The following is a 26,219-nucleotide window of genomic DNA, read 5'->3' as shown; positions in this document are numbered from 1 at the left end:
CAAAGGGCATGGCCAGATTAAAAAAGAGAGAGAGAGAGAGAGAGGAACAAGGGTAGAGGAAGGTGGAGAATAAACCAGCCCAGGAGACCATAGTCTGGAAATAAAGTTCCAACTTCGGAGCCACTGAACATATATATATATATATTTTACATTTCTGGCTACACTGGGTCTTCAGTGCTGTGCACGGGCCCTCTCTAGTTGTGGAGCACAGGCTTCTCACTGCAGTGGTTTCTCTCGTACTGGAGCACAGGCTCTAGGCGCACGGGCTCAGTGGCTGCGGTTCGTGGACTCTAGGGCCCTGGCTCTCTGGCTCAGTGCACAGACTTAGTTGCCCTACAGTAGGTGGGATCTTCCCAGGCCAGAAGTTGAACCTGTGTCCCCCGCATTGGTAGGTGGATTCTTTACCACTGAGCCACTAAGGAAGCCCTAGTACACATTTCTTTTGAGGAGTTTCACAGTAGGTATTTTACTGAATATTACATTCCTAAAGGGGCTTCCTTAGTGGCTCAGATGGTAAAGCGTCTGCCTGCAATGTGGGAGACCCAGGTTCGATCCCTGGGTTGGGAAGATCCCCTGGAGAAGGAAATGGCAACCCACTCCAGTACTCTTGTCTGGAAAATTCCATGGACAGAGGAGCTTGGTAGGGGTTGCAAAGAGTTGGACACAACTGAGCAACTTCACTTTCACATTCCTAAGAGGAAGCACTGTCAGCTGGCTTATAAGCTAAAGGAAGCTCCATGTTCCATAAGTCAGAAGGCTAACCATCGAGCTTATGCAGTCAAGCTTGGGCACAACAGGCCGGCCTCCAGCAACTCCTATAATGACCAGAATGCTCCCTTCAAGCAGAGGAAACTCATTCTCTACAAGGCTGGCCATGTGAACCCTGGAACACAATGGCACATGCAGGGTGTTGTTAAGATAAGTCATAAGCAGCCACAAAAGTGGGAAATGTCACATTCTTCCAAGCTATATAAGACCTCCAAATGAGTTAAAAGCGCCTGAACTTGCTAATGCAAACAGCCGATGCATCAGAAAAGCCCCTGATGCTAGGGAAGACTGAGGGCAGAAGGAGAGGGCATCAGAGGATAAGATGGCTGCATGGCATCATTGATGCAATGAACATAAACTTAGGCAAACCTGGGGACAGTGAGGGACAGGGAGGCCTGGTGTGCGCAGTCCGTGGGGTCACAAAGCGTCAGACACGACTGGGCCACTGAACAACAAGAAACTTGCTGAAAGAGGTCGGCAATGTCTGAAAAGTCCAGATTTTCCAGGAGTGGTCTGCAAACCCTCTGCAGAAGGGGAAAGGGGACCCAGGAACCTCTGGGCATTTGGATAAAATGCAAAAGTTGACTTCTGTCCCTTCTACCTTCTGTAGCAGGAGGCACCTCCACGCCAGTGAGCACCTGGTTCCCAGGCACAGAGGAAGGCTCAGAGCCCACTAACAAACATTCCCTATTCTCACCGGGCGCCACGCGCTGCACCGAGGGACAAGGAAGGGCGAAAGCTGAGGACGCCACCCTCAGAGAGGGCACAGGCTGGCGTGAGAAGCAAAACTATAAACTAGTGATGACAATGCAGCACGAGCTGTGCCAAAGAGCTGAGTCCCAGGTCGCACAGAGTTAGGGTCTAAGCCAGTACGAAGGTGAAGTGGTCCCCTGACACCTTACGGTTTTCAGGCCTTTGTGCAAGTTCAGTGGGGCCATTTCTTCTCTCCTGAATGCTGCTGGGTTGACTTAATGCAGCATTAAGTTGACTTATTTTGGGGTCCCTGCTCTTTAAAGACATCCAACTGGAGAACCAGACCCGTTTTCAGACAGTAAGAGATTTGCCCTGTTTCAGGTGGAGGGAAGGGGGAAACGGCATACACTGCTCACCCCTCATGGCCCCTGCCCTGGTCCCTGGCTCCTCGGCAAATCAGAGGATGGATGTGTGGTTTAAAGCGATGTGTCTGCAGCATCGGTCTCTACCACGTCCCCAGGCTCAGTGTTCATGGAGTGTCTGCACATCACAGAGATGACTGATGAGGACCAAGATCCGGGGGGAACACACGTGGCTGGGGAGGTCAGAAGGGGCTGCACAGAGAAGGTGCAAGCTAAGCTGGGGCCTCAGGAGTGAGTAAGACACAGATGGCGGGGACACAGAAAATGCCAAGCATGGCGGGAAAGAGCATGGCACATTTAGGCCACGGGCTGCTGCAGACGAGCAGGATGGTGAGAGGTGGGAGGCGAGCCTCCGCAGTCAGGGTGGCCCATCATCCTGGGTACCAAGTGAGGGAACCTGAGGCAGATGTCGAGAGAAGCTTCTGAAGGAAGTCTCCGGTCTCATGACTTGAGGGGGTGGGGGATGATAATCTTAGCTTCCACGGGCTACTAAAGTGGGGAACGTGGGTGAGAGGCTGTGGCCATATCAGGACATGAGAACGCATGAGGCAACTGGGGACTGCAGGCTGGAGCTGCCTAAAATCCACTGGAAGTCAGTGACCCAAGCACAGACATCAGAGCAGGCAGACTATTGGATTTTCAGTCCATGAACATTGGAGGATGATGGTGAGGGGATCAGACCCAGGTCACAGGTTGTGGGAGTGACTGCTGCTATCATTCACATCCCCACCACATGTGGGCTCCTATGACCTGTTTTTCTTTCTTTTGGTCTATCTTTATTTATTTGGGCTTCCCTGATAGCTCAGTTGGTAAATAATCCGCCTGCAATGCAGGAGACTCCCAGTTTGATTCCTGGGTTGGGAAGATCCCCTGGAGAAGGGATAGGTTACCCACTCCAGTATTCTTGGGCTTCCCTGGTGGCTCGGCTGGCAAAGAATCCGCCTGCAATGCGGGAGACCTGGGTTCAATCCCTGGGTTGGGAAGATCCCCTGGAGGAGGAAAAGGCACCCACTCCAGTGTTCTGGCCTAGAGAATTCCATGGACTGTATAATCCATGGGGTTGCAAAGAGTCGGACACGACTGAGCAACCTGCACTTTCACCGGCCCCTCCTGCCACAGGCGGACAGCGAGGCCACTGGAGGGAATGACAAGGCCAGCGGGAGCCCTTAGTAAGAAATGTGCCGAGGAAGAGACTCAGTGGAAACCGACAGTTGAGGGACAAAGCCAAGAAGAGGAATCATGAGCAAGAATTAAAAACACATGAGAGTGAAAGAGAGCGAACAGGGTCGAGGGAGCCAGAGGAAGTGAGCACTTCAGAGGAGAGGGAACGAGTGTCAAGATCAGATAAAGAGTGAGAAGCACGCACGGGCTGCATAGGCTGGGAGGCCACCTGTGACCTTGGCAAGGGCCGTCGTGATGAAGTGTTGGGAGCGGAAGCTGCTACCAAGGGATGCCGAGGGCCGGTGGGAGGGGTGCGACCACCCCTCCAAGAAGAGGTCTGATTGCCGCAGGGTGAAAGGGGATGGTTATTTGAGCAAAAAAAAAAACCAAAAAACAAAAAACAGGACTTGGTTTGCTCAGCCACGAAAAAAAGCAAACGGAAGTCTATGCAGCAGACATTACCTCTGCTGTTTTAATTAGCTGCTATTTGATATTTCAGACTCTCAATATGCTACAGGAAGCTTTGGTTTCATGTTCTAATCCCCTTGCCTTTTTATTTTCCATTTCACGTACTATTTCCATCATTTCATTCTCATGCGAGAAAGCTAGAGATTGGAAATTTCCTGGAGTATTCAAAGGCTGAGCTCCATTGAGATCAATTCAGGAGCAACCCCATCTTGATATGTCTTCCCTGGACCCAGAGTTCATTTTTTTCAAGACGTGAAATTGGAGATTGGTCCCTAAAGATACTTTAAACTCTCAGTATCACCTTACATCGGGGTGGTAGTTTTTAGTTTCCAGCGTATTTTCACAGACATCATTTCATTTCATTCTTACCATGACCCTAAGAGGGAGGAAGAACAGATAAGCTTATACTCATGTTACAGACCAAAACAGCAGCAAGCAAACAAACCAAATGCTGGATGCCTACAATGCACCCAAGGTCAGGTTCCCTTTCCTCTAGTCTTTCAACTACCTGAGCAGTGGTGGTGATGGCTTGACACTTGATTTGTAAAGGACATAATAATATCCCATTCAGCTATATGTTCATCACAGATGAGAAAGAGGCAGAAAGAAGGAAGGAGAGAGAGAATCTGAGTACTTCTTCCTGAATCAAGTTGAAGCAACTTGAAATCAGTTGAATCAAGTTCAGTCACTCCCCAGTGCTAGACACAGCAGTACTTTTCACAAATACTGCGATTCTAAACTGTGTGCTCAGCTACTTTTAAAAAATTTTTTCATTCATTTATTTGTGCCTGGTCTCATGCAGAATCTTCAGCTGTGTCACACGAATTCTCAGTTGAAGCATGCAAACTCTTAGTTGCCATACACAGCATCTAGTTCCCTAACCAGGGATGGAACTTGGGCCTCCTGCATTGAGAAGGTGGAGTCTTAGCCACTGGACCACCAGGGAAGCCCCCCGTATGCTCATTAGAGTCAACTGGGAGCGTGTTACAGAAAGGAAGATACCTGGTGCTGTTTTTAGCTCAGTCATCTCCAACTCTCTGCGACCCCCTGGACTGTAGCCCACCAGGCTCCTCTGTGCATGGGGATTCTCCAGGCAAGAACCCTGGAGTGGGTTGCCATGCCCTCCTCCAGGGGATCTTCCTGACCCAGGGATTGAACCCAGGTGTCCCACATTGCAGGTGGATTCTTTACCATCTGAGCCACCAGGGAAGCCAAAAGGCTTGGGCCTTTCCTCAAATCAGTTAAGTCAAATTGTCAAAGGTTGGCTGAACAGAAAGAAGCAAGGGAGCAAGGAATGAGATAGGGGAGCAGGAAAGCAAGGATGCAAATCTAAAAGCCTACATTCTAAGGTACAGCAGGCAGAGTTGCACAGCAAAATACATACATGAAGTGAGTATGTTCTGCACACTTGAAGACACACTCTGTGAATGCAGTTTAAAATGACAATGTGGACGGTTATCTGATAACAAGGAAAGACGCACACATATACACCATTTGGCAGCCTCCCTATCCCCACAACAGATACACACATCTACCCCGTGGAGAATTATGGCATGCTCATACACAAACCCCTTTTCAGGCAGGGTCTTGATGGTTAACCACCAAATAAAGGTGCACATGGTCATTACAGAGCCGCAGCGCTGACTCCACGAGCCATACACTGAAGTGAATTTCATGGCATTGTGACAAGATGCTGTCCCCCAAATCACCTAGGTCCCTATTCCCTTAAACAAATAAAACCTGGAGCTACTTTAGGCAGTAGGTATGTGCCTACTTTCCTGGGTCAGGAAGACGCCTTGGAGAAGGAAATAGCAATCCACTCCAGTATTCTTGCCTGGGAAATCGCACAGCAGAGGAGCCTGTAGGGCTACAGTCCATGGGGTCACAAAAGAGTCAGACGTGACGGCAACTGAACAACAGCACGTGCCTACTACCCACACGATTCTTGTCCTGGAGGAGTTGGGATAGTGAGGCAACAACAGTGGTTTCTCCTAGTGTTCTACAAAGATGGAGCTGGTGGCCCCCAGCCCAGGTTGTAAGCTTGGCCAAGGGGCAGGGTGCCAATGCCCCCGCCAGCATGCGTCCTGAGGTCTACCAGGTGGCTGGCTGGCAGGAAGGATGAAGCTGGAGGTCAGAAACTAGAGCCAGTCTGCACTGGTCCATTCCAGAGGCATGCTGAGAACCCTCATCAGCTCGTTGCTCTGATACCCTCCAAGGAAGGTTGCCAGATAAAACACAGGACACCAGTTAAATTTGTACTTTGATAAACAACAACACCCCAAATCTTGCATGGGACAGACTTATGCCGAAAAAACACCTACCTCTTGCCTAAGTCCAAGTTTAATGGGGCATCCCTGGTGGCTCAGATGGTAAAGCACCTGCTTACAATGCGGGAGACCCAGGTTTAATCCCTGGGTCAAGACGATCCTCTGGAGAAGGCAATGGCAACCCACTCCAGTACTCTTGCCTGGAAAATCCCACGGGCGGAAGAACGTGGTAGGCTACAGTCCATGGGGTCGCAAAGAGTCGGACACAACTGAGTGACTTCACTTTTTCACTTTCTGCACTTTCAGTTGCTAAATCTGGCAACTGTACCACCAGGGAGAGCTCTCATATAAGCTTTCACCACCCAAATAACTTTAGATGGGTTCATATTCTTATATTATTAATTAGTGCCTATCAACATTTTAAATATATAATTTACAAAATAGTTCACTTCTCTTTTTCTGAACCTATCAGGTCATTTCTAATTTTGCAAATTAGTAGCATGATGAGATTTTCTTTAAAATCCTAGGTTTTTCTTCCAGGAAACATCATTGGAGACACTGTGATTGGCTTGCACTTTGTATATTCAGTCTGCAACCATCCCCATGAACTAGAAATACTGAAAAAGTTCAGATCTGGCCTTTGGATCCTTTAACTCAACCTTTCTGAATGTTCACTTTCAGCTGAAAGTCTCTTTAGAAAATTAAATAATGATGTGAATCAGGGGTCCCCAGCCTCAAAGAACTAGTGCCTTATGATCTGAAGTAGAGCTGAGATAATAATGATATAAATAAAGCACACAGTAAACGCACTCGAATCACCTCAAAACCATCCCTGTTTCCCCACCCCCCTCCAAATTGCCTTCCATGAAATTGGGCCCTGGTGCCAAAAAAGGTTGGGGATAATAAATCATAAATCATATTATCATTACAGACATAAAGGTGGCCCACTGCAGCACTTCCAGAACACCACAGAGGATTTTCAGCCTCAACTGCTCTTTTTTAAAAAAATCTGTTTTCTATTATAAAAAATAATCTAAAAATAGTTCCACATAACACAAGGACAAAGCCATCTGTATAATCTCTCCAAAGAGCTCATATTTCTATAGATTTTATCACTTTCCAACTATTCCAACAAGTTCTGAAATTTAAGAAAGTCATGTAGATTTGTCAGACAAAACTCATCAAAATATTAAATTTAACCATTAATATTTTTATTATTTTATAGTATTCTTTTACATCACAGAAGACTCAATTCAAACATGTATTGAAGTAAATTCAGCATCAAAGTGCATTAAAACTCATTACAAACTTAAAAAAAAAGTTGCATGAAAATGTTTCTACCAATAATTGATTGATAAAACCAAAATGTTGATAAATAGATGTGAATATAGAAAAATATCCAGCACTCAAGCAAAATGAGCTGGAAGTTGCATATCTGGAAATGTTATCCTTGGTGTGTGTTTGAAAAAAATAACTTTCCACATATGCAGAGCTGAGACGCTCATCAGAACCGTCACATCAAAATCAGTTTGTATTTCATCTTCTTAATAATGAAGATTTCACTTTGTAAGGAAGGATAAAGTTGGAATTAAAGTCATTAAAGACAAAACTTGAATAAAAGGATATGAATGCAGTCCTGTGAATTTTAAACTCTAATCACTGAAAAGTCAAGAAGGATAAAGTAAAAAACTGACCTCTGAGTCTGCAGTCTTCATTGGGTTCCATGGATCTCCATTCAAAAGAGAGACACTGACCACTTCATAGGCTCCTGCCCCATCCCTTGTCCCGGCCTGTTGCATGGAAGGCACAAACTGGCTTCCCCAGTTCACCCCTGTAACACAAAGAAAAACCCTATGCTTATTCCAGTTTGGAAGAGTTTGGCATCAGAAGCATGACACCAACGACTCAATGAAAATACTTGCAAGTTGAATAAAGCCAGGCAAATACCATCAACTATTATATAATAGTTGAGTGTTAAAACTGATTAATTCACTGTCAATTAAACCAAAAATTTTGTAACTTAAAGCAAATAAGAGCTAATTTTTTTTTCCCCTTCAAGCCCTGTGGCACATGCTGGGTGATTACCATCTTCAAAGTATATAATTCTGTCCTTTGACAAGCAACAAAAATCCACGAGCAGTGACTTTTTAAATGATGAATTAATCCTTTGCTTAAGATCAGCTCTATTAAAAGTCTCAAGGCTTTAGCTGTATTAAGACTAACTCCATTTACTTAAGTCCCAGCGAATCAGTTACATACAAAGCCAACTCTGCACTCTGTACTTATGGGGGCTAATTTTATGGGCTTCAGGGAATGATTCTATAGACAAAATTAATTTGTCAGTTTCGACTGACTAGACTGGTTCATGTAAAAAAAAAAAGTCAAGTCATTCAGTCAACTATTATGTGATCTTGTTTCCTGGGGTCCTGTCGAACCAGTTAATATACTGACACAGGTTCAATGCAGCCCCATTTCCATAAACAATCCTAATGGAAAGTATAACATTTTTCTCTTCTGGAGAGTATATCACTTTCTTAACAAATACAGTAATTTCTCCAGGCCAGCTCCCCTATGAGGTCACACTCTTGCTATTCGGTACAACCACAGTCTGCCCCTCAAGGTAAAGGATGGGAGTTGATTCCCTCACATGTTATTCCCATTTCTTCAACCAGGACTCATAATTTTCAGACCTGAGTCATAATAGCACAGTTTCAAGTTACTAAAGAGTTCGCATTTATTGGGCACAAATGGTATTGAAATTTTAATCCTAGACATTTTACAGTTCTCCAAATACCTTTCAATCCACACCATTTTATCATTCTCAGTGTGGAAGTCTGCAGTTATATTCAGGTTACAAAAGGATTACTATTGTACTTGAGTACTAACTGTCTGACACAGCCTCCCTGAAAAATTCTCAAGCTGGTCACAAAGCATTTAAAACTCCCAATCGTTGAGTGCCAAGGGACCAGGGATGAACTGAACGTTGGGACTCTGGCCAGTGGCCGAGGGGGTGAGCTGGGCCCCTCGGCCACGTGGGGCAGGGAGAGGGAGAGAGGGGGCCAAGGGTGCAAGGAGACACGGGCTTGTGGTCTCAGGGCTGGGATGAGCCCGTGTCCAGGAGATGAGGGCTCCAGCTGTGCAGGCGGAGGGGGCCGGCTCCAGGCGGTGACATCTGTGGACATCTGGTGGAGGGCGGGCTATGACGAAGGAGTGGTTATCAGCACGAAGCTCATCAGAAGTCTTTCCCGGCTACAGAGGGGGCGGTCCACAATGGCTCAGAGATCTTGAATAAACGAGCTTCATCCACTGGCTTGATTTCATGTGGGAGATGGTAATGGACAGGGAGGCCTGGCGTGCTGCGATTCATGGGGTCGCAGAGTCGGGCACGACTGAGCGACTGAACTGAACTGAACGGAATGTGCTCCAAGAGTGCTGAGTCACTCCAAGCAGGGGCTTTGGAGTGAGACATCCCCAACATCAGTAGCATCCTGACCACGTATTAGCTGTTGGTCCTGGCCCAGCTGTTGACCCACTTACTAGTTCATTCATTCACTCATTCATTCACCAACTATCTATTAACTGCCTGCCTTGTGACGGGCCTTCGAGATCTGATGTCTTCCACTTAAATAGCCCGCTGTTTCTGCTTCAACCCTCATGTTACCTGGAGCGAGCCCCCTCTGCCTACACTTCTGGGACCCTCATCTCTTAAATACAGCCCTCTTCACCCCAGAACACTTGGTTCTCTCCATCTTGTGCATCTATGAGAGAGTCGCAGATCAAGCTGCCCTCATGACCTATATTTTTACACTGGGTGAGAGACAACTGAACAAATATGATTGCACAGAGTAACCAGGACCCTGAAACAACAGGGTTGGGAGGACACCCCATGATGTCCTTGTAACTCTTCTATAAATCTAGAATGATTTCAAAATAAAAATGTAATGAGAAAAACAAGCCCGTGGTAGTTGGTAGGGAAGGCTACGTCTGATGGACAGGGACAAGAGACTGTATTGTTGGGATGGGAAGCATGGAGGATGAGGAACTTCCAGCCCTACCCAGAGCCGCGGGAGGAACACATCAGCAGTGGGTCCTCAAGTGTTATCTTTTCCATAAGATGAAGCAGAGGGCAGGGAGGCGCAAGGTGCGTAATACACATGAAGCATTTCATCAAGATCCTTCTCGAAGCTTTGCCAAGCCCCAGGTCTCATGCTCAAGACCCTCAGTGGGATTCCCATGTTAGAAGTTCCTGAAACAAAGTGAGTTCTGATGCAGTTACACAGTTTCTGCAGAGCGGACTAAGAGTGCAGCTAACTGAACACACCTTGAAAGAGTGCTGGTGTGCTGTCTGAAGTGGATTAAGAAGGATTTGAAATTCCCGCAATTACAGAGTGAAAACGGCAGATGCGCCTGAACTTGCCCCTCAACCAGTGAAAACCATGCCACGTGCCAAAGAGTTACCCTGGCCAACATTTTAATCCTCTGGAAAGTCAAGTTAAACTGTTAAGAGAGTGACTGCAAGCATTTTAAAATTTCCTCTACATAAACAAACCAGGTTGATTATAAGCTACTCCTGGAAGTTCTGTCAGTTAAGTTTCCAACACAAGTGAATTGTTAAATTCAGTACTTAATCGCAAATTCAAATGCCCCAAGGCTGGATAAATCTACACCTGGAATCCTGTACCACTCACCACCCAGCCGCAGTAAGGAAGACGGGATGGTTTCCATGGGTATTCCAGCTGTGATGCTCAGAGGCCCGGAAGGTTATCACCCAGGCCTCAGAGACTTAGAGAAAAACTCTTTGAATATAATAGGACTCACTGAGAAGCTGCCTGTCTTAAAACAGGGGTCCAACCTCCGGGCCATAGACTATAGCGATATCAGAATAGAAAGACAGTGCGTAATGGGGCTTCTCTGATGGCTCAGCAGGTAAAGAATCCATCTGACAATGCAGGAGATGCAGGTTCGATCCCTGGGTGGAGAAGATCTCCTGGAGAAGGAAATGGCAACCCACTCCAGTATTCTTGCCTGGAGAATTCCACGGACAGAGGAGCCTGGTGGGCTACAGTCCATGGAGTCGCAAAGAGCTGGACATAACGGAGCGACTAAGCACACAGCAAAGTGCACAATAATGTGCTTGAGTCATCCTGAAACCTCTGCCACACCCTAGGCCTCGGAAACTGTCTTCCATAAAACTAGGCCCTGGTGCCAAAAGGGCTGGGGACCGCTTCTTAGGAGAAAGGAGAAGTGCCATGAAATCCAGGTCTCCTTCGCTTGCCTCTGCCTGTGGGGCCCTAGGAGAGGCGGTATGCCCGCATCCTTGATTTTGCGGGGAGAAGGGAGGCCTTCGTGGGGTTTCCTCATCAATAATCAAACTGAAGCTGCACAAACCAAATATAAAGAACATATTAGTCCCCTGGACCGTTTTCCTCCCAGGCACTTAGGAGCAGAGAGCGACAGTTATTTACTCTCCTGAAGGCAAAATGTTCCGACCACTGAACACTTCCCTTTTCACCTACATATACCAACATCTTATTCCAAAAGAAGTCCTTTGGGACTGATTTTCTTCCCCTCTAAGAGGCTTTATTTCTAAATATTCCAAAGAGAACTGAGAGGCAGACTGTGCCAGTACTTGCAGAATGTTGTGCAACCTTTTAAAGAAATTGAATAACAACATTATTTGCTGAGGACAGTATTTACTATCTATATACATGGATAATGAAGCCATCTCTCAACTTTTTAATTGGTTGCACAACATCCCCCCAGCAGTATGTAGTCAGAGGATGGTTTCTTATGAGCTTTGCTTAAGTATGTATACACTGGTATTTCTTTTAGATGATGCAAATAAAATTTTTATTTGTGCTGCATGGATAGACAGAATAAATTATACACAGCTGTGAGATATCAGAATGTATTTTATGGAGTGATCTTGTTGACAAACCATAAAAGTAGCTGCACATTCAAGCCCTAGAAACCCAGGGGAAAAAAAAAATATGACCTTAGAAAACATACAGCTAGCATACATTTTGTTTTTGCCAATATTTGGGCATCAACAAAACTCAGTTTACTAAATAAAAAAATGTGACTAGCTTATCTTGGGGAGGAACTCCCAGCTTTCTTTCTGCTGAGTAACCAGATACATAGACAGTCCTTTTGATAAAATGGCCATTTTGCTTCAGTCTCACAACGTGTGTGTGTGTGTTAGTTGCTTAGTCATGTCCGACTCTTTGCAGCCCCATAGACTGTAGCCCACCAGGCCCCTCCGTCCATGGAATTCTCCAGGCAAGAACACTGGAGTGGGTTGCCACTTCCTTCTCCAAAAGGAACTACAGAAAGAAAGAAAGTGAAGTCGCTCAGTCGTGTCCGACTCTTCGCAACCCCATGACTATTAGCCTAGCAGGCTCCTCCATCCATGGAATTTCCCAGGCAAGAGTACTGGAGTGGGTTGCCATTTCCTTCTCCATCAGTCTCACAGTAGGAAGAAGCATATGAGATATTTAGGTTTCTAACACAATTATCTTCTGTGACAATCAGCACTGCTTTCCCATGAGACATGCATGTGCCTATTATGCTTGTCTGAGTTTGTCATTTTCAGACTTGATTATGGCTGGTGAAGAGGGAAGTTATAGACCTAGTTCCTTAAGCAAGAATGTTTGCAGCGATGGCTTTTAAGGTCTTGGAAAAGCCAGCAATAAAGACATCCCCTACAGTACCTTCAGATCCCCTCCATGTGAGTCACCCAGAGCCTGGTTACCCATGGAAGTCTTGCCTCTTTCCTGCTCCATCTGGCCAAGCCTCCCTGGCTTGGCTTACTAAGAGTCATCCAGACCACCCTGCTGTCCACCTAAGGGTTTCAGCTTCTTTACAGAAGAGATTGACAAAGTTTTGAGATACTGAACAATAAACATCTTGAAGACACAAGACCTGGCCCTGGTCTTGACTCCTCTTTGATTTACTGCCCTCGATCAAAGCCTGCATCCAAGGTACTGCTGCTGCTAAGTCACTTCAGTCGTGTCCGACTCTTTGCGACCCCATGGACTGTAGCCCACTGGGCTTCCTTGGGATTTCCCATGCAAGAAGAGAATTGCCATGCCCTCCTCCAGGGGGTCTTCCTGACCCAGGGATGGACCTCACATCTCGTCTTCTCATTGGCGGGTGGGTTCTTTACCACTAGTGCTACCCGAGGGAGTGAAGTCGCTCAGTCGTGTCCAACTCTTTGCGACCCCATGGACTGTAGCCTACGAGGGTCCTCTGTCCATGGGATTTTCCAGGCAAGAGTACTGGAGTGGGGTGCCATTTAGCGCCACCTGGGAAGCCTCAATTCTCATAGGGTTAAGGAAGCTCAACTAAGTCAGAATAGTCAAAGGGCTTCTGAAAAGCTTAACACATAAAATCAGTCTAGGATGTCCGAATCCAAGTTTATAGACTTGTAGGCAGGGTTTCTCCAACCAAACAGGCTAACAGTATGAAGATGACAGCTTCATGCTTGTCATTAGAATATACAGGGGTTAAGGTGCTTGGGAGGTATCCATTCAAGTTATCCAGTGAGCCAGTGGGAAAACAACCTCTGATGAGACTACTAGCCAAGATGAAACTTAAAACACTAACCTAGAGTTCTGGCTTTAAAGCAAAATCACTATCAATACCAACACGAACCTAGGAGAAGAGGATTAATCTGAGGTACATAAAAGAGAATTAAGATAAACAGTCCTTAGAAAATCCAGGTGGGGGTAAAAACTGAGACAACCATTACGAACTGCAAAAGAATCTGAGGACAAGGCCCTGGAAACTCACGAAGCATTTTTTGTAATCCCAGAGGGCTAAAGAAAATCTTACTGGTTTGATTGAGCAGTGTCTTGGTCCAGGGGAATATGGTGGCAATGTTCCCATAAAGGACAAATATATCTCCCTTGGTTCAGATTCCTATCTATAGTCTTAATCAAATAACAACATCACTCTCTCATCTCGTCTGCAAGCTCCGAGGGTGATAATTAGGGGTGTGATTAGTTTTAAATGGTATAGCTCAAGGATGTTCAAAAGAACCATGGCAAAAGTTAGTCTTAAAAAGAGCAGTTTTACAGCGGAAAAGCACTATGTCAGCCAGATTATCAAGGTCAACGTCAGCAGCCGTAGTCCTAATGTTGGCATGTACTCTTCATCAGATATGATGAAAATGACACTTGACCTCTGATCGATCTAATCCTGAGACAAATGCCAATTCAGGTCATCCTATATTATATTTGGCCAGCACACCTCAAAACTGTCATGGTCATCAAAAACAAGGACAGTCTGAGAAACTGTCACCGCTAAAAGGAGGCGAAGGAGACATAATGACTCAATGTGTTGAGGACTCCTGCCTGGGATTGACGAACAGAAAAGGAACGTTAGGTAAAAAGTAAGGAGATTGGAATAAAGTATGAACTGGAGTTAAAGACATTATGTCAATATTGGTTCATTAATTTTAACAACTGTACAGTTCTCAGGTGAGATAGTAAGAGGGGGAACTAGTTATGGGGTATAGGTGTATGCGTACCAAGTCGATTCAGTTGTGTCCGACTCTTTGCAACCCTATGAACTAAAGCCCACCAGGCTCCTCTGTCCACAGGATTTCCCAGGCCAGGATACTGGAGGCGGTTGCCATTTCCTTCTCCAGGGCATCTTCCGGACCCAGGGATCGAATCCGTGTCTCCTGCAGCTCTTTCACTGCAGGTGGTTTCTTTACTGCTGAGCCACCACAGAAGCCTATAGGGTATAGGGGAACTCTCTATACTCTCTTCCCCATCTTCTTGTAAACATAAAGCGGTCCTTTCAAATAAAGTCTATTAATCATCATTTGAGGACTTAGTCTGCATCTTGCAAGAAGACCACACGTCATTCTAGAGCAGTTCAGTATCAAAAGGCTCAGAGATGGATGGCTGTTATCACCAGTGGCTCCAAATTCCAGCAAACTGGAGTCTCTGCCTTCATCTCTCTTCTAACATTGCTGTTTGTTCAGATGGAGGAAAGATGCAGTAACTGCAGTCACGTGAAAGGCATAAAGCAGTTAACCAACAAGGTTTCCTAGAGTATAAAAAGGCTGCTGCTGCTGTTGCTGCTGCTAGGTCGCTTCAGTCGTGTCCGACTCTGTGCGACCCCAGAGACGGCAGCCCACCAGGCTCCCCCGTCCCTGGGATTCTCCAAGCAAGAACACTGGAGTGGGTTGCCATTTCCTTCTCCAATGCATGAAAGTGGAAAGTGAAAGTGAAGTCGCTCAGTCGTGTCCGACTCCTAGCAACCCCATGGACTGCAGCCTACCAGGCTCCTCCATCCATGGGATTTTCCAGGCAACAGTACTGGAGTGGGGTGCCATCACCCTCTCTGTATAAAAAGGCAGAGCATGCAAAAGCAGTCAATCCTCAGGCAGTGGAAAGGCCCTTCAAAATACACCCAGAGAACTCTTCAGAACACAGAAACAAGTTGCTATAAAAACGTCACCTTTTTTTCTGGTTATTGGCGACAAGACTCTGAAATAGTACAGAAGTGAAAAGTTGGTTTAAGAAGGTTACACCAAGTGACAGTCACATAAATACTTTGACGAAAGGATGTTGAAACAGAACCAGATTCACTCAGAGCCTAAGGTTGTAGCTATCCACACTGGAAGGCTAAATTATCAAGACACAGCCTGATGGAACAGAAGCAGCTGCAGTATTTTGAGTCAGAAGAGTCAGTATTTTGTGCACCCCCCAGAGGCTACATGGACGCTCTGGGGCTAGTCTCTCGCCGTCCCGGATATACAAATCCTTTAGGTGTCCAGGAAGACTATGGACTATTGACCACTGCCGAAGGCTGGTGAGAGGGTCAGCAGACACCACGGGCGCAAAGTGTGGGTGGGTGTCATTTAGCTTAGTTTTTTGCTTTTGCTTTGTTTTAATCAATCTTTGGAAAGAAATACACTAAAATGCTCTTCTAGGTTTTTTGCTCTGAGTGTTAGGGCTGTGAGTTCAGTGTGTTTCTTCTTCATGTTTGTACGTATCTCTGATTTTTCTATAAACAGACATATTACTTCTAGGATGGACAAAAAATTTTAAAAATCAATCATTTGAACTCATGATGACAAACCAACTGATGTATGATGTTTTACTTTCTTACCAGCTTTCCTGGCATTGCAGGTTCACTGCCTTGGGCATGCTAGAGGACACAGGCCGTTTGGAAATAAAAGCCATCAAGTACTATGAAACAATTACAATTTTGAAAAGACGTTTTATACGTCATTTCAAAATTCAAAGAGAGCTAGTTATTGCTTCCCATAAATGTTTCAAATGGATTCATACCCCAAGCACAAGTTGTATCTACTACACATAAAAATAACTTTTCATGCCTAAAGTGTCTCCTATCTGCAAAACCATTTACAACATTAACTTCTATTTTAGACTCCTTTGCTGGTCATTGTAAACTAGTGCAAGTCCTATTTTATAAATGGTGAGACTGAACTAAGTGTTTATACTGGTTATTTCTAATGTTTCCCAACAATAAATGGCAGAATTAATAACAAAACCCAAGCCCTCTGAATTTCATATGCATTCATTCACTTTGTCCTTCATCATAGGAACAAAGAGATGCTGCAGGAATTTATTTGTAATACTTTGGATGGTGGAGGATGGGGGTCAGAATTTTCAAACAATGATGTAAAGGGAAAATGGAATCAATTATTAAAATCCTAGCACAGGAGCAGCTTTTGGAAGTGGAGAACAAAAAGACAGGAACAGAAGCAGATTTGTTCCCTTCACTACTGTAAAAGCATGAGATGGAATTAAACAACAATGACCCAGCAGCCATTTAGTATCTACACTAAAGACCATGGACTTTCATGGCGCTAACATCCATCAGCGCCATTGTATCATTGTCATCATGGACCACCTTCTGCCGAAAGTCACTCAGTCATGTTCAACTCTTTGCAACCCCGTGGACTGTGACCCGCCAGGCTCCTCTGTCCATGGGATTCTCCATGCAAGACTACTAGAGTGGGCTGCCATCCCCTTCTCTAGAGGATCTTCCTAATCCAGGAATCGAATTCAGGTCTCCTGCACTGCAGGCAGATTCCTTACCATCTGAGCCACCAGGGGAGCCCCTTCCTATTGAAACACACCCTCAACTTGGCAGCACTCAGTGGCTCTGGTTTTCTTCTCCTTCTCCAGCCAGATCTTGCCTTCACTCATATTCCTTTCTCCCGCCTCCCTTGGGGGACTTGAACGTCCCCCAAGTCTCAGCTCTTGAATATCTTCCCACCCTACTCTCACTGTTCCTGAGAGAACTCATTAATTTTTAAATTGATGTTGCTCAAATCAGTATTTTTCCATCTGGCCAGTTCACCCAAGCGCAGTTTGTAATACAGTATCTACTGGACACTAATTTCAATGTTTTGTCACCATCATCATCTCAAACTCAGCACGTTTAAAAACCAAAGGCTTCATTCCGTCCCCCAGTCAGAAAGCAAAACACTGTCCATCGTACATGTCTTGCCAGAGTCACCACCAGTCACCACTGCCTGCGTCACAGGGCTTGGAAACATCTTTTTTTTTAATCACTCACATTCAACAACTTCGGCTGGGTATTTTATGCTTTGTTTTTGTTCTGTTTTCTCAAAACTCTCCTACTTTCTAGCTGAATCCTTCTTGGTAGACTCATCACCTGAAGCTCCCTCTACTCCAATCTCAAAGGACAGGACACATTTGATAAGAGCAAAAGTCTATGGCAGGGTTTTCCATCAAGAGAACGTGAACGCAAAGGCCTTAATGCAGGCAGAGCTTAGTGTGTTCTAGAGCAGAAAGGGTCAGTATGGCTAAAATGAAGTATGAAACGGTGTGGACAGAGGTGTGAGCTCAAGTATAGAGGGTAGACGAGGCCTGGATCATGCCAAGCCTTCTAAGGTAGCATGTGGGTTTCATTTGGAGTGCAGTAGAAAGGCATCATAGGATTTTATGTAGAGTAAATCTGATTCATTTTGGAAAAATTCTCTGCTGGAGAATGGACTGTGTGAAGACTGGAGAAGAACGTATACATGAGAACTATTCATAGGACAAAATGCGATGCTGAGCATAGATCCCACAATTAATAAACATTTCTAGATGACAACAGTGAACACTAATTAAACAAGTTGTGTTGTTCAGTTGGTAAGTCATGTCTCTGTTGCAACCCCATGGACTATAGCCCACCAGGCTCCTCTGTCCATGGGATTTCCCAGGCAAGAATACTAGAGTGGGTTGCCATTTCCTTCTCCAGGGGATCTTCCCGACCTAGGGATCAAACCTGCATCTCCTGCATTGGCAGGAGGATTCTTTACCACTGAGACACCAGGGAAGCCCCGATTAAGCAAGTGTTGTACACCAAACCCCATTCTAAGTTTCACCTTTTTAAACCTCATAATGACCCTTGGATGTGTATCGTCATTTAGTAGATGAAAAAGCTGAGGCACGGAGAAGTTAAGAAATTTGCCTGTGGTCCAAAAAACTATGAAGCCACCCAGACAGCCCACCCAGACAGCCAAGTACTAGGATCTAGGCTCCAGCCACACCATGTGATAAACAAACACCACTCTGTCCAGGAAACACTGGGAACAAAATTCAGATTCCTTCCTGAGTCCTACAAGTTCTGGAACCCCAACCCCTGAGAGTTCCATCTTGCCAGCTCTGTTGTGACCACACTGACCACCCCTCTGACCCATCATATGTCCAGCTATGTCTGACTTCGTGTCCTTGGTTTTTGCTTTTCCTTCTGCTGAGAACACCCTACTCTCAAACCTCTGCTGGCCCTCAAATCTCATTACTTTTGTCTCAGCTCAAACGTAAAAACCTCAGAGGGGCTGCCCGACTTCAGAACCTTCCTTCTACCCCACGTTTCTCTCCAGCCCATCGTCCTATTCTGTTCCTTTCATGGTATTTATAAGCATCCAAACTCGTTTTATCATTTTGCTTCCACTACCCCACTCCCAAATCTAAAACGGCAAGTGGTAGGGGCCATATTTGAGTGGCTCAATCGGTAAAGAATCTGCCTGCAAGGTGGGAGACTTGGGTTAGATCCCTGGGTGGGGAAGATCCCCTGGAGGAGGGCATGGCAACCCACTCCAGTATTCTTGCCTGGAGAATCCCCATGGACAGAGGAGCCTGATGGGCTACCATCTGTGGGATCGCAAAGAGTCAGACACAATTGAGCAACTAACACACATGGGCCTTATTTATCAAATTCAATGTTCTATCTTCATATGCAGACAAGTATTTGGTTAATGAATTATGACCAAATGAATAACAAGTTCTCACGACCTTGGGATCATAATGACAGCAGGGTTGGGTCCCGGGGCGTGGTTCTCATCACAGAGGCTCTGAAGGATGACTGATTTTTAGCTCGCCCAGCATTGTCTGGCTCCTTGCAGGTTTATGCACAGATCCAAACCCAAGTGAGCCTTCTTTATAAGTCAGAATTTCAACTTACTTTTAATGAAAAAGAACTGGCAAGTCAGCCAGAATCCTCATCTAAAGCATTGGGTTCATTATCTCCCCAGCAGGAAACCTTCCTTGAAAAGCCAAATTAAGATCAGAACAGAGAACTAAAGGACGGGAATAGAAATCATCATCACAGAAGCCTAATATTTCCTTGTCTACTCAAGAGTGCGTACCTGCCATGCTAACCAAGAGAGCACTGAATCCCAGCGAGCGCAGCTGCCCACTGAGGGTCTTGAGCACAGGCTGATTATTTGAACTTGAGTGCATTTTCTACAGACTCGCTGAGTTCTCAAAGGCGGGCTCACCAACACTTGTGAAATTATAACGTGCTTGACTCTCATACCATCCTTTAGAAACACTTCATTTTCTTTATGAAAACCATGCTCTAAGTTGTCACTCAGGGAAGAGTTTCTAGACCTAAATCTCATGTGCATTTATGAGAAAACATATTCTAAATTCCAAAATGTGATACTGGGGACCGCATCCCCTGTCTCCTGCTTCACTTCTCCACCTGCTGGGAATTCAACTGTGCAGATTCTGCAACTCGAGCCAGAACTGCAGGCCGGGGGCAGGGGGGGAGTGGTGGATAGGGGAGGGAGGAGCAGGGCAAGACAGGGAGGCCTGGGCTGGAAGGAGGGTAAGGACGGGGTTGATGAGTTAGAGAACACCTGTCTAAGTCCTAAAGACCAAGGGGCAAGTGTGGCTGTCTGAAGGCAGGTGCTGATTTCTATGACTTTAACTTTCTAGTTGTTGACTCTGTCCATTGAATTTGGGAGGCCCCTAATTTAAATAGTCATACAGGACACCCCAAATGATTATGTCATAGGATTGAAGTCTTGCGTTCTGGAAAGTTTCAGTTCTATGTGATTTGACAAATACTGGCTAGGCTTCTAGAACGAAGCAGAATAGCATTTAATAATTTTGATTAGAAATACTTTTGTTCTCAGTTCTCAAAACTGAACAATGTGCTTATCTGTCTTTAAGTCCATGCTTCATCTCACACAGGTAAAGCTAAAGAAGTAAAGAAAACTGTTCAGTTTAGGAACCTTTCGACAATTTCCTCTCAACAATACCCAGCTTTATTGTGACATAATCTCACAGGCGAGAGAGATTGCCCGTCCTTTGCTGGCCATCAAGTTTCCTATGAGGGCAGGTGTCCTGGTAGGCTGAGCGTCATGGCATGTGAAGTCACTTCCGTTGTGTCCGACTCTGCGACCTTGTGGACTGTAGCCTGCCAGGCTCCTCTGTCCACGGGATTCTCCAGGAAAAAATACTGGAGTGGGTTGCCATTTCCTTCAACCCAGGGACCGAACGTCTCCTGCATTGGCAGATGGGTTCTTTACCACTAGCGCCCCCTGGGAAGCGAGCGTCATTGTCCTCATTTAAAATTCACACTAATGATGCATTCATTATTCTAAACAGGCTTTCTGTTCTCTGTGAAATTAGCATTGATTGCCACCCGAGTGTGAGAGGGCTGCTGACAACACTAGGAACTGTCTTTCCCTGTTGCTATTTCTGGTCACCCAGTGTGGCCAGTTGAGTCAACAAGAGGAGACACAGCTTGCCATGGCCACCCTGAACTGATGGAGGCAGGTGAAGAATGGAGAGGGGACAGGGTTGCCTCCTGCCTTTCTGGATCTGAACTAGGACTGTTCCCCATCCATTCAGCAATGACCAGGCCGTGGCAGGATGACAACTCAGTAGACAAATATTATTAAGAAAAAGCCCTATAAAAATATGTGCCTATTGGTAAAGAAAAAAACATATATTTCTTTATCATTACATTGTGCATTTATTTGTCACTGAGGTTGAAAATTTTCATATTTTTTCAGTTATTTTCTTTTCTTACTTTGAGGATTATTTGCTCATATCTATTGCTCTTGATGAAAGTGAAAGAGGAGAGAGAAAAAGTTGACTTAAAGCTCAACATTCAGAAAACTAAGATCATGGCATCTGGTCCCATCACTTCATGGCAAATAGATGAGAAAACAGTGGAAACAGTGTCAGACTTTATTTTTTGGGGCTCCAAAATCACTGCAGATGGTGATTGCAGCCATGAAATTAAAAGATGCTTACTCCTTGGAAGGAAAGTTATGACCAACCTAGATAGCATATTCAAAAGCAGAGACATTACTTTGCCAACAAAGGTCCGTCTAGTCAAGGCTATGGTTTTTCCAGTGGTCATGTATGGATGTGAAAGTTGGACTGCGAAGAAGGCTCGCCGAAGAATTGATGCTTCTGAACTGTGGTGTTGGAGAAGACTCTTGAGAGTCCCTTGGACTGGAAGGAGATCCAACCAGTCCATCCTAAAAGAGATCAGTCCTGGGTGTTCATTGGAAGGACTGATGCTAAAGCTGAAACTCTAATACTTTGGCCACCTCATGAGAAGAGTTGACTCATTGGAAAAGACCCTGATGCTCGGAGGGATTGGGGGCAGGAGGAGAAGGGGACAACAGAGGATGAGATGGCTGGATGGCATCACTGACTTGATAGATGTGAGTCTGAGTGAACTTCAGGAGTTGGTGATGGACAGGGAGGCCTGGCGTGCTGTGATTCATGGGGTCGCAAAGAGTCAGACATGACTGAGCGACTAAACTGAACTGAACTGATTGTCATTTTTTAAAAAAATTCTTTTCCATGGTTTATTAGAGGATATTGAATATAGTTCCCTGGGCTATACAGTAGGACTGGTGTTTATCCATTCTATGGGACTGGTCATTTTTAATGGATCTAATCTTTTCTAATTTATGTATGTGCAACTGTGAATTAAGAATATTGAACAGGTTTATTTCTAAAACAAAGAAACAAGTGTTGAGTCAACCAGACTCCTCCCCTAAGAGTAGAGGCTGACCATCACACACCCACTGGAGATTTGTCTTCTACTCTTCAGAGGGGCGCGTTGGTAGGTCATGTTGGGTAACAACCAACAGCATTTCAATGTTCGTGTGAATTAAGGACCATTCAAGCTTTGCCTTTCAACAAAGGTGGGGCCTCTCTAATGCATACAATGGAGGACATAGGACTTCACCCCTAGACTAGCTGAGAAAATTCAAGGAAATGGCTTGTGGAAAGACCCAGTACATGGCAGCACTCAATTAGAAGCAGCTATCACAGAAGGAAGGAAGGAAGGAAAGCAAGCTTTTCCGAGTGCCAATTTCCTCGCAACTTTCATGACGTGTGTTCCTTCCTGAAATTAAACTTGACTCTGCCCTCAAGGATCACAAAATCTAGTGAAGGAAAGGATAATATCTTTAAGAGCAACCAGAGCTAAATTAGGAAACAAGATGGGGCTGAGATGGTCCAGGAAGCCTCCATGAAAGGGGTGCCAATTACACCAGGCTTTGAAGAGTCGGATGTGGGTGCTCACAGGTGGGGGAAGGGATGTGAGGAAGAGAGAGAGAGAAAAAGGCTTCCTAGACTTGTACCCCATGTCCACCTACACGACACAGAAATGAGAGAAAATATAAGGAGAGAAAATATGAGGAAATGGATGTATATGACACCCAGGTAGCAAAGAACCCACCTGCAATGCAGGAGACATGAGATGCGGGTTCGATTCCTGGGTCAGGAAAATCCCCTGGAGAAGGAAACGGCAACCCACTCCGGTATTCCTGCCTGGGAAATCCCATGGACAGAGAAGCCTGGAGGGCTACGGTCCGTGGGGTCGCAAAGAGTCAGACACGACTGAAGCAACTGAGCACACACACATGAGGAGGAAAAAGGTGCTGGCCCAGGTTCTATCAGAAGCGCAATAGAGGCGATCTATTACTGCTCTGTTTTCAGACTTTGTTCAAATAGAACATTTGTTTTTATTATATGGAGGGGCTGGACTGAGAGCTCCTCCATCTTCATCCCAGAAAACCTTCATCACTGAGGAATTTTCTTTGAGAGTCACTGTTTATGGCAGTGGGTAATAAATTGGGATCTACGCAGCGTTGCCAGATGTAGAAAACAAAAATCCGACCTCTAGCTCTATCTGAATTTCAGACAAATAGCAAATGATTATTTTTTAGTATAAGTATGTCCCATGCAATGGTGGGGACATACTTATACTGAAAAACTACTTGATGTTTATCTGAGACTCGAGATGGATTTAAGAGACCTCTATTTCATTTGGCTGTGCTAGATTCAGGCTTCGTGAATAGCTTACCAGCCTAAGAGCCAAAATTTTTCAACCAATTATTAGTAACACATTCTGGATTCAAAATTTGAAGTTAACATGTGAATATCTGGAATGGAATTATTCTCCATCCATTCAAGGTGTCTGACAATATTTTCTGTGGCACAGAATGAGACCAAATTACCTAGTGACATATTTTAAAGGAGGAAAGAAGATTTTAAGCTCACTGGAGAACACACCTCTTAAGTAACTGGATCCTCTTAATCTCCTGGCTTGTCTAACCCAACTGCTAGAAGACAAAGTCTATACACAAGAAAGAGTTTCATTCAAGAGTCCACATGACTCTATCCATCACCGAAGCACATGTTTGGCACGGACTGAAAGCCAAAAGCAGTCTAACAAATATTTCAAAACTGAATTTATATCTTTCTAACACATGGTTTATATACGGTTGTAATACCTAGAGAGCTTTGCAGTTCTCAAATAATATCCTGGCTAACGTACAAATGATGTCTGCCGCAGACCACAATATCAGAATTATTTGCTTTTTAAATATGTTAAAGAAAGCTAAGTTTAGGAAGGGGACCACTGCCCAGAGATGCCTGTTTTAATATGCAATTGTTAGAAAAGACTGAGCCCAAATAGGCCCACTAGAAGCCAAATATTTGCATAATTCCTAAAGCAAAGAGGATACTGCTCTCAAAAGCTCCAACTTTAGAGTGAAATGATCAAGGGAGGCAACTTGCATTTTAATAAATTCTGAATCTTTATTCATCTAGGAAAATCACCTGAACATGAAGTCTGTAACAACACATATACTAATACATTTGTTTCTGTTATTCAAAACTAGAAAAAGCAAGCATCATGCCTCTTTTATATGCAAGCATGCTCAGGTCTACTGGCCTCTTCTTTTAAGTGATTTCCCCCATAAGACAAATTTCCAAATGAAACCCCCAAAGTACTGAAAAATAGATATTTAGCTTTCAGTATCGAAAAGCCTCAGATTCGTAAACTTTTTTCTTTATCTTTTTCATTCCACCCCTCCCCCCCACCATTGGAGACACAGCTCCAGGCTCTTACAGAACAGACATATTTACCGCTGCCTGGCCTATGAAATTCTTGTAAATATTTCAATACTTCCCTGTTCCCAAGCAGAAAATGGAAACACTGTAACAACCCAGAGAAAGCAGGGTCCACAGGCTGGCACGGCACTGTAATTTCGCGAACTTTTCCAGTGTGTCCCAAAGATTACTTTTCATGAGAAGGGCTGGGGTGGGGAGCAAAGAAATTGTCACATCGATTTTCTGGGGAAATGATACAATTTATAGTTTGTAATTTGACAGTATCAGCATAAATCACAGCCATATGGAGAGAAACTCGCTCCTCCTGAAATTACACATACACAGATATGCACACACACACACAGTCAGTAGGCAGAATCCTGTAGCATAAACTGAGAAAAGGACGGGGAGGGTTAGGAGGCATTTAGGCCTGGCACCATGACAGCATCCTTCACTGCCACCAGCATTCAAGGACGCGCCCGCCCAGAGCTGGACTCTGCTCACCTCTCAGAAGATGCTCTATAAAGACTTGTGTGTATGAGCACATGCGGTTCACATATGACAGTCCAGTGCCAGCCACTTCCCACTTCACAGTTCACAACGTGTTTTCCCTACATGCTATTTCACTCAACTCCAAACCGCTGCAGGAGGTTGTAAGGGCCCCCATCTGACCCAGGGGAGTGGACGTGGGGAAGGGGTGGGTGGGCGTGACCTTGGAGAAGCCACACGCCTTATCAGAGCCAGGGCTTCACCTTGCCGTGGTCACCTGAGACCCAGACTCACTGTGGTCCGGGGTGTCGGCCGATCCCCAAAGCCCTCCCCCTTTCACCTTCCAGGCCTTCATGTTGGTGCTGGCCTTTCCCAGCACGAACATGCGATGGCAACACCACACCGCCACCTCCTCCCCCGTGGGTCCCAATCAGCTGCTTAAGTTAGAGGAAACAGGGCTTGGTGATGGCCAGGCTTTCAAGAGACACAAGGATGAGGCGAAGAGGCACCCGAGACTGTGGCCCTGGGGCCCTAGGTGCCAAGCTCCCCTCTCCTGGCGCGAAGCTGGCACGCAGCAACCAAGGTCCACTGACTTCTCACTTCTGACCCTTGACTTTCCCTTCCAACTTCAGATTTCCTGGGGCCACCTGGGCCTCCCAGACGTGGTCGGATGTGACTGGTTCTCCAACAGCGCGGCACTCTGCTGGCCCCGCCCAAATAGGCGGGGTCTCCAGTTGGACGGACAGGTCAGTTCTCCGCCTCCACGGACATCACCTTGCCTGCTTGAAGTCCGGCAACTCCTACTTGGTGGTGGTGATCTACTTGCCAAGTCGTGTCAGACTCTTTTGCAACCCCATGGACTACAGGCTGCCAGGCTCCTCTGTCCATGGCATTTCCCAGGCAAGAACACTGGAATGGGTTGCCATTTCCTTCTCCGGGGGATCTTCCAGACCCAGCAGTCGAAGCTGCGACTCCTGCATTTCAGATGGTCTCCTGCATTGCAGGCGGATTCTTCACCGCTGAGCCACCAGCAAACAGGCCCAAATGATTCTGCAAGGAGCAACTCCATCCTGCCCTGGGCCCTCTGAGTGCTGGGTCTCATTTTCCCGACATGAGCCTGTGCAAGGGAAGGTGTTCATCACTTGGCTGCCTGGGAGCTGGCCCCTTGAGAGAGTGTGGGTGTCTTGCTCTCCTCTGCGACCACAGCACCTCAGTCCTTACCAAATGCTAAACAAATGTGCTGAACGAATGCACTAGAGACAGAGAGGAGCTCCAGACGGTGTCAGCTGATGTGCATG

The 26,219-nt window shown here is 45.6% G+C and overlaps 1 protein-coding gene across 1 annotated transcript in view; it reads right to left on the bottom strand.

Annotated features, from left to right (window-relative positions):
- The window catches only part of ADAM12 (ADAM metallopeptidase domain 12), a 360,531-nt gene extending 335,225 nt beyond the window's left edge, over nt 1-25,306 (bottom strand). Inside the window, exons 1-2 of the mRNA XM_010859570.1 lie at nt 25,216-25,306; nt 7,474-7,610 (exon numbers count right to left, since the gene is read on the bottom strand). Of these exons, the coding sequence (XP_010857872.1) occupies nt 7,474-7,610; nt 25,216-25,306 (228 nt within the window). The remainder of the gene's footprint in view (nt 1-7,473; nt 7,611-25,215) is intronic.
- Between the last annotated feature and the right edge of the window lie 913 nt (nt 25,307-26,219).

The sequence above is a fragment of the Bison bison genome, unplaced genomic scaffold (genome assembly GCF_000754665.1).
Source record: "Bison bison bison isolate TAMUID 2011002044 unplaced genomic scaffold, Bison_UMD1.0 scf7180017864456, whole genome shotgun sequence".
NCBI classification, from domain to species: Eukaryota; Metazoa; Chordata; class Mammalia; order Artiodactyla; family Bovidae; genus Bison; species Bison bison.
Note: the sequence above shows the minus strand (reverse complement) of the source record. Positions and strands in the feature narration are given on the sequence as shown.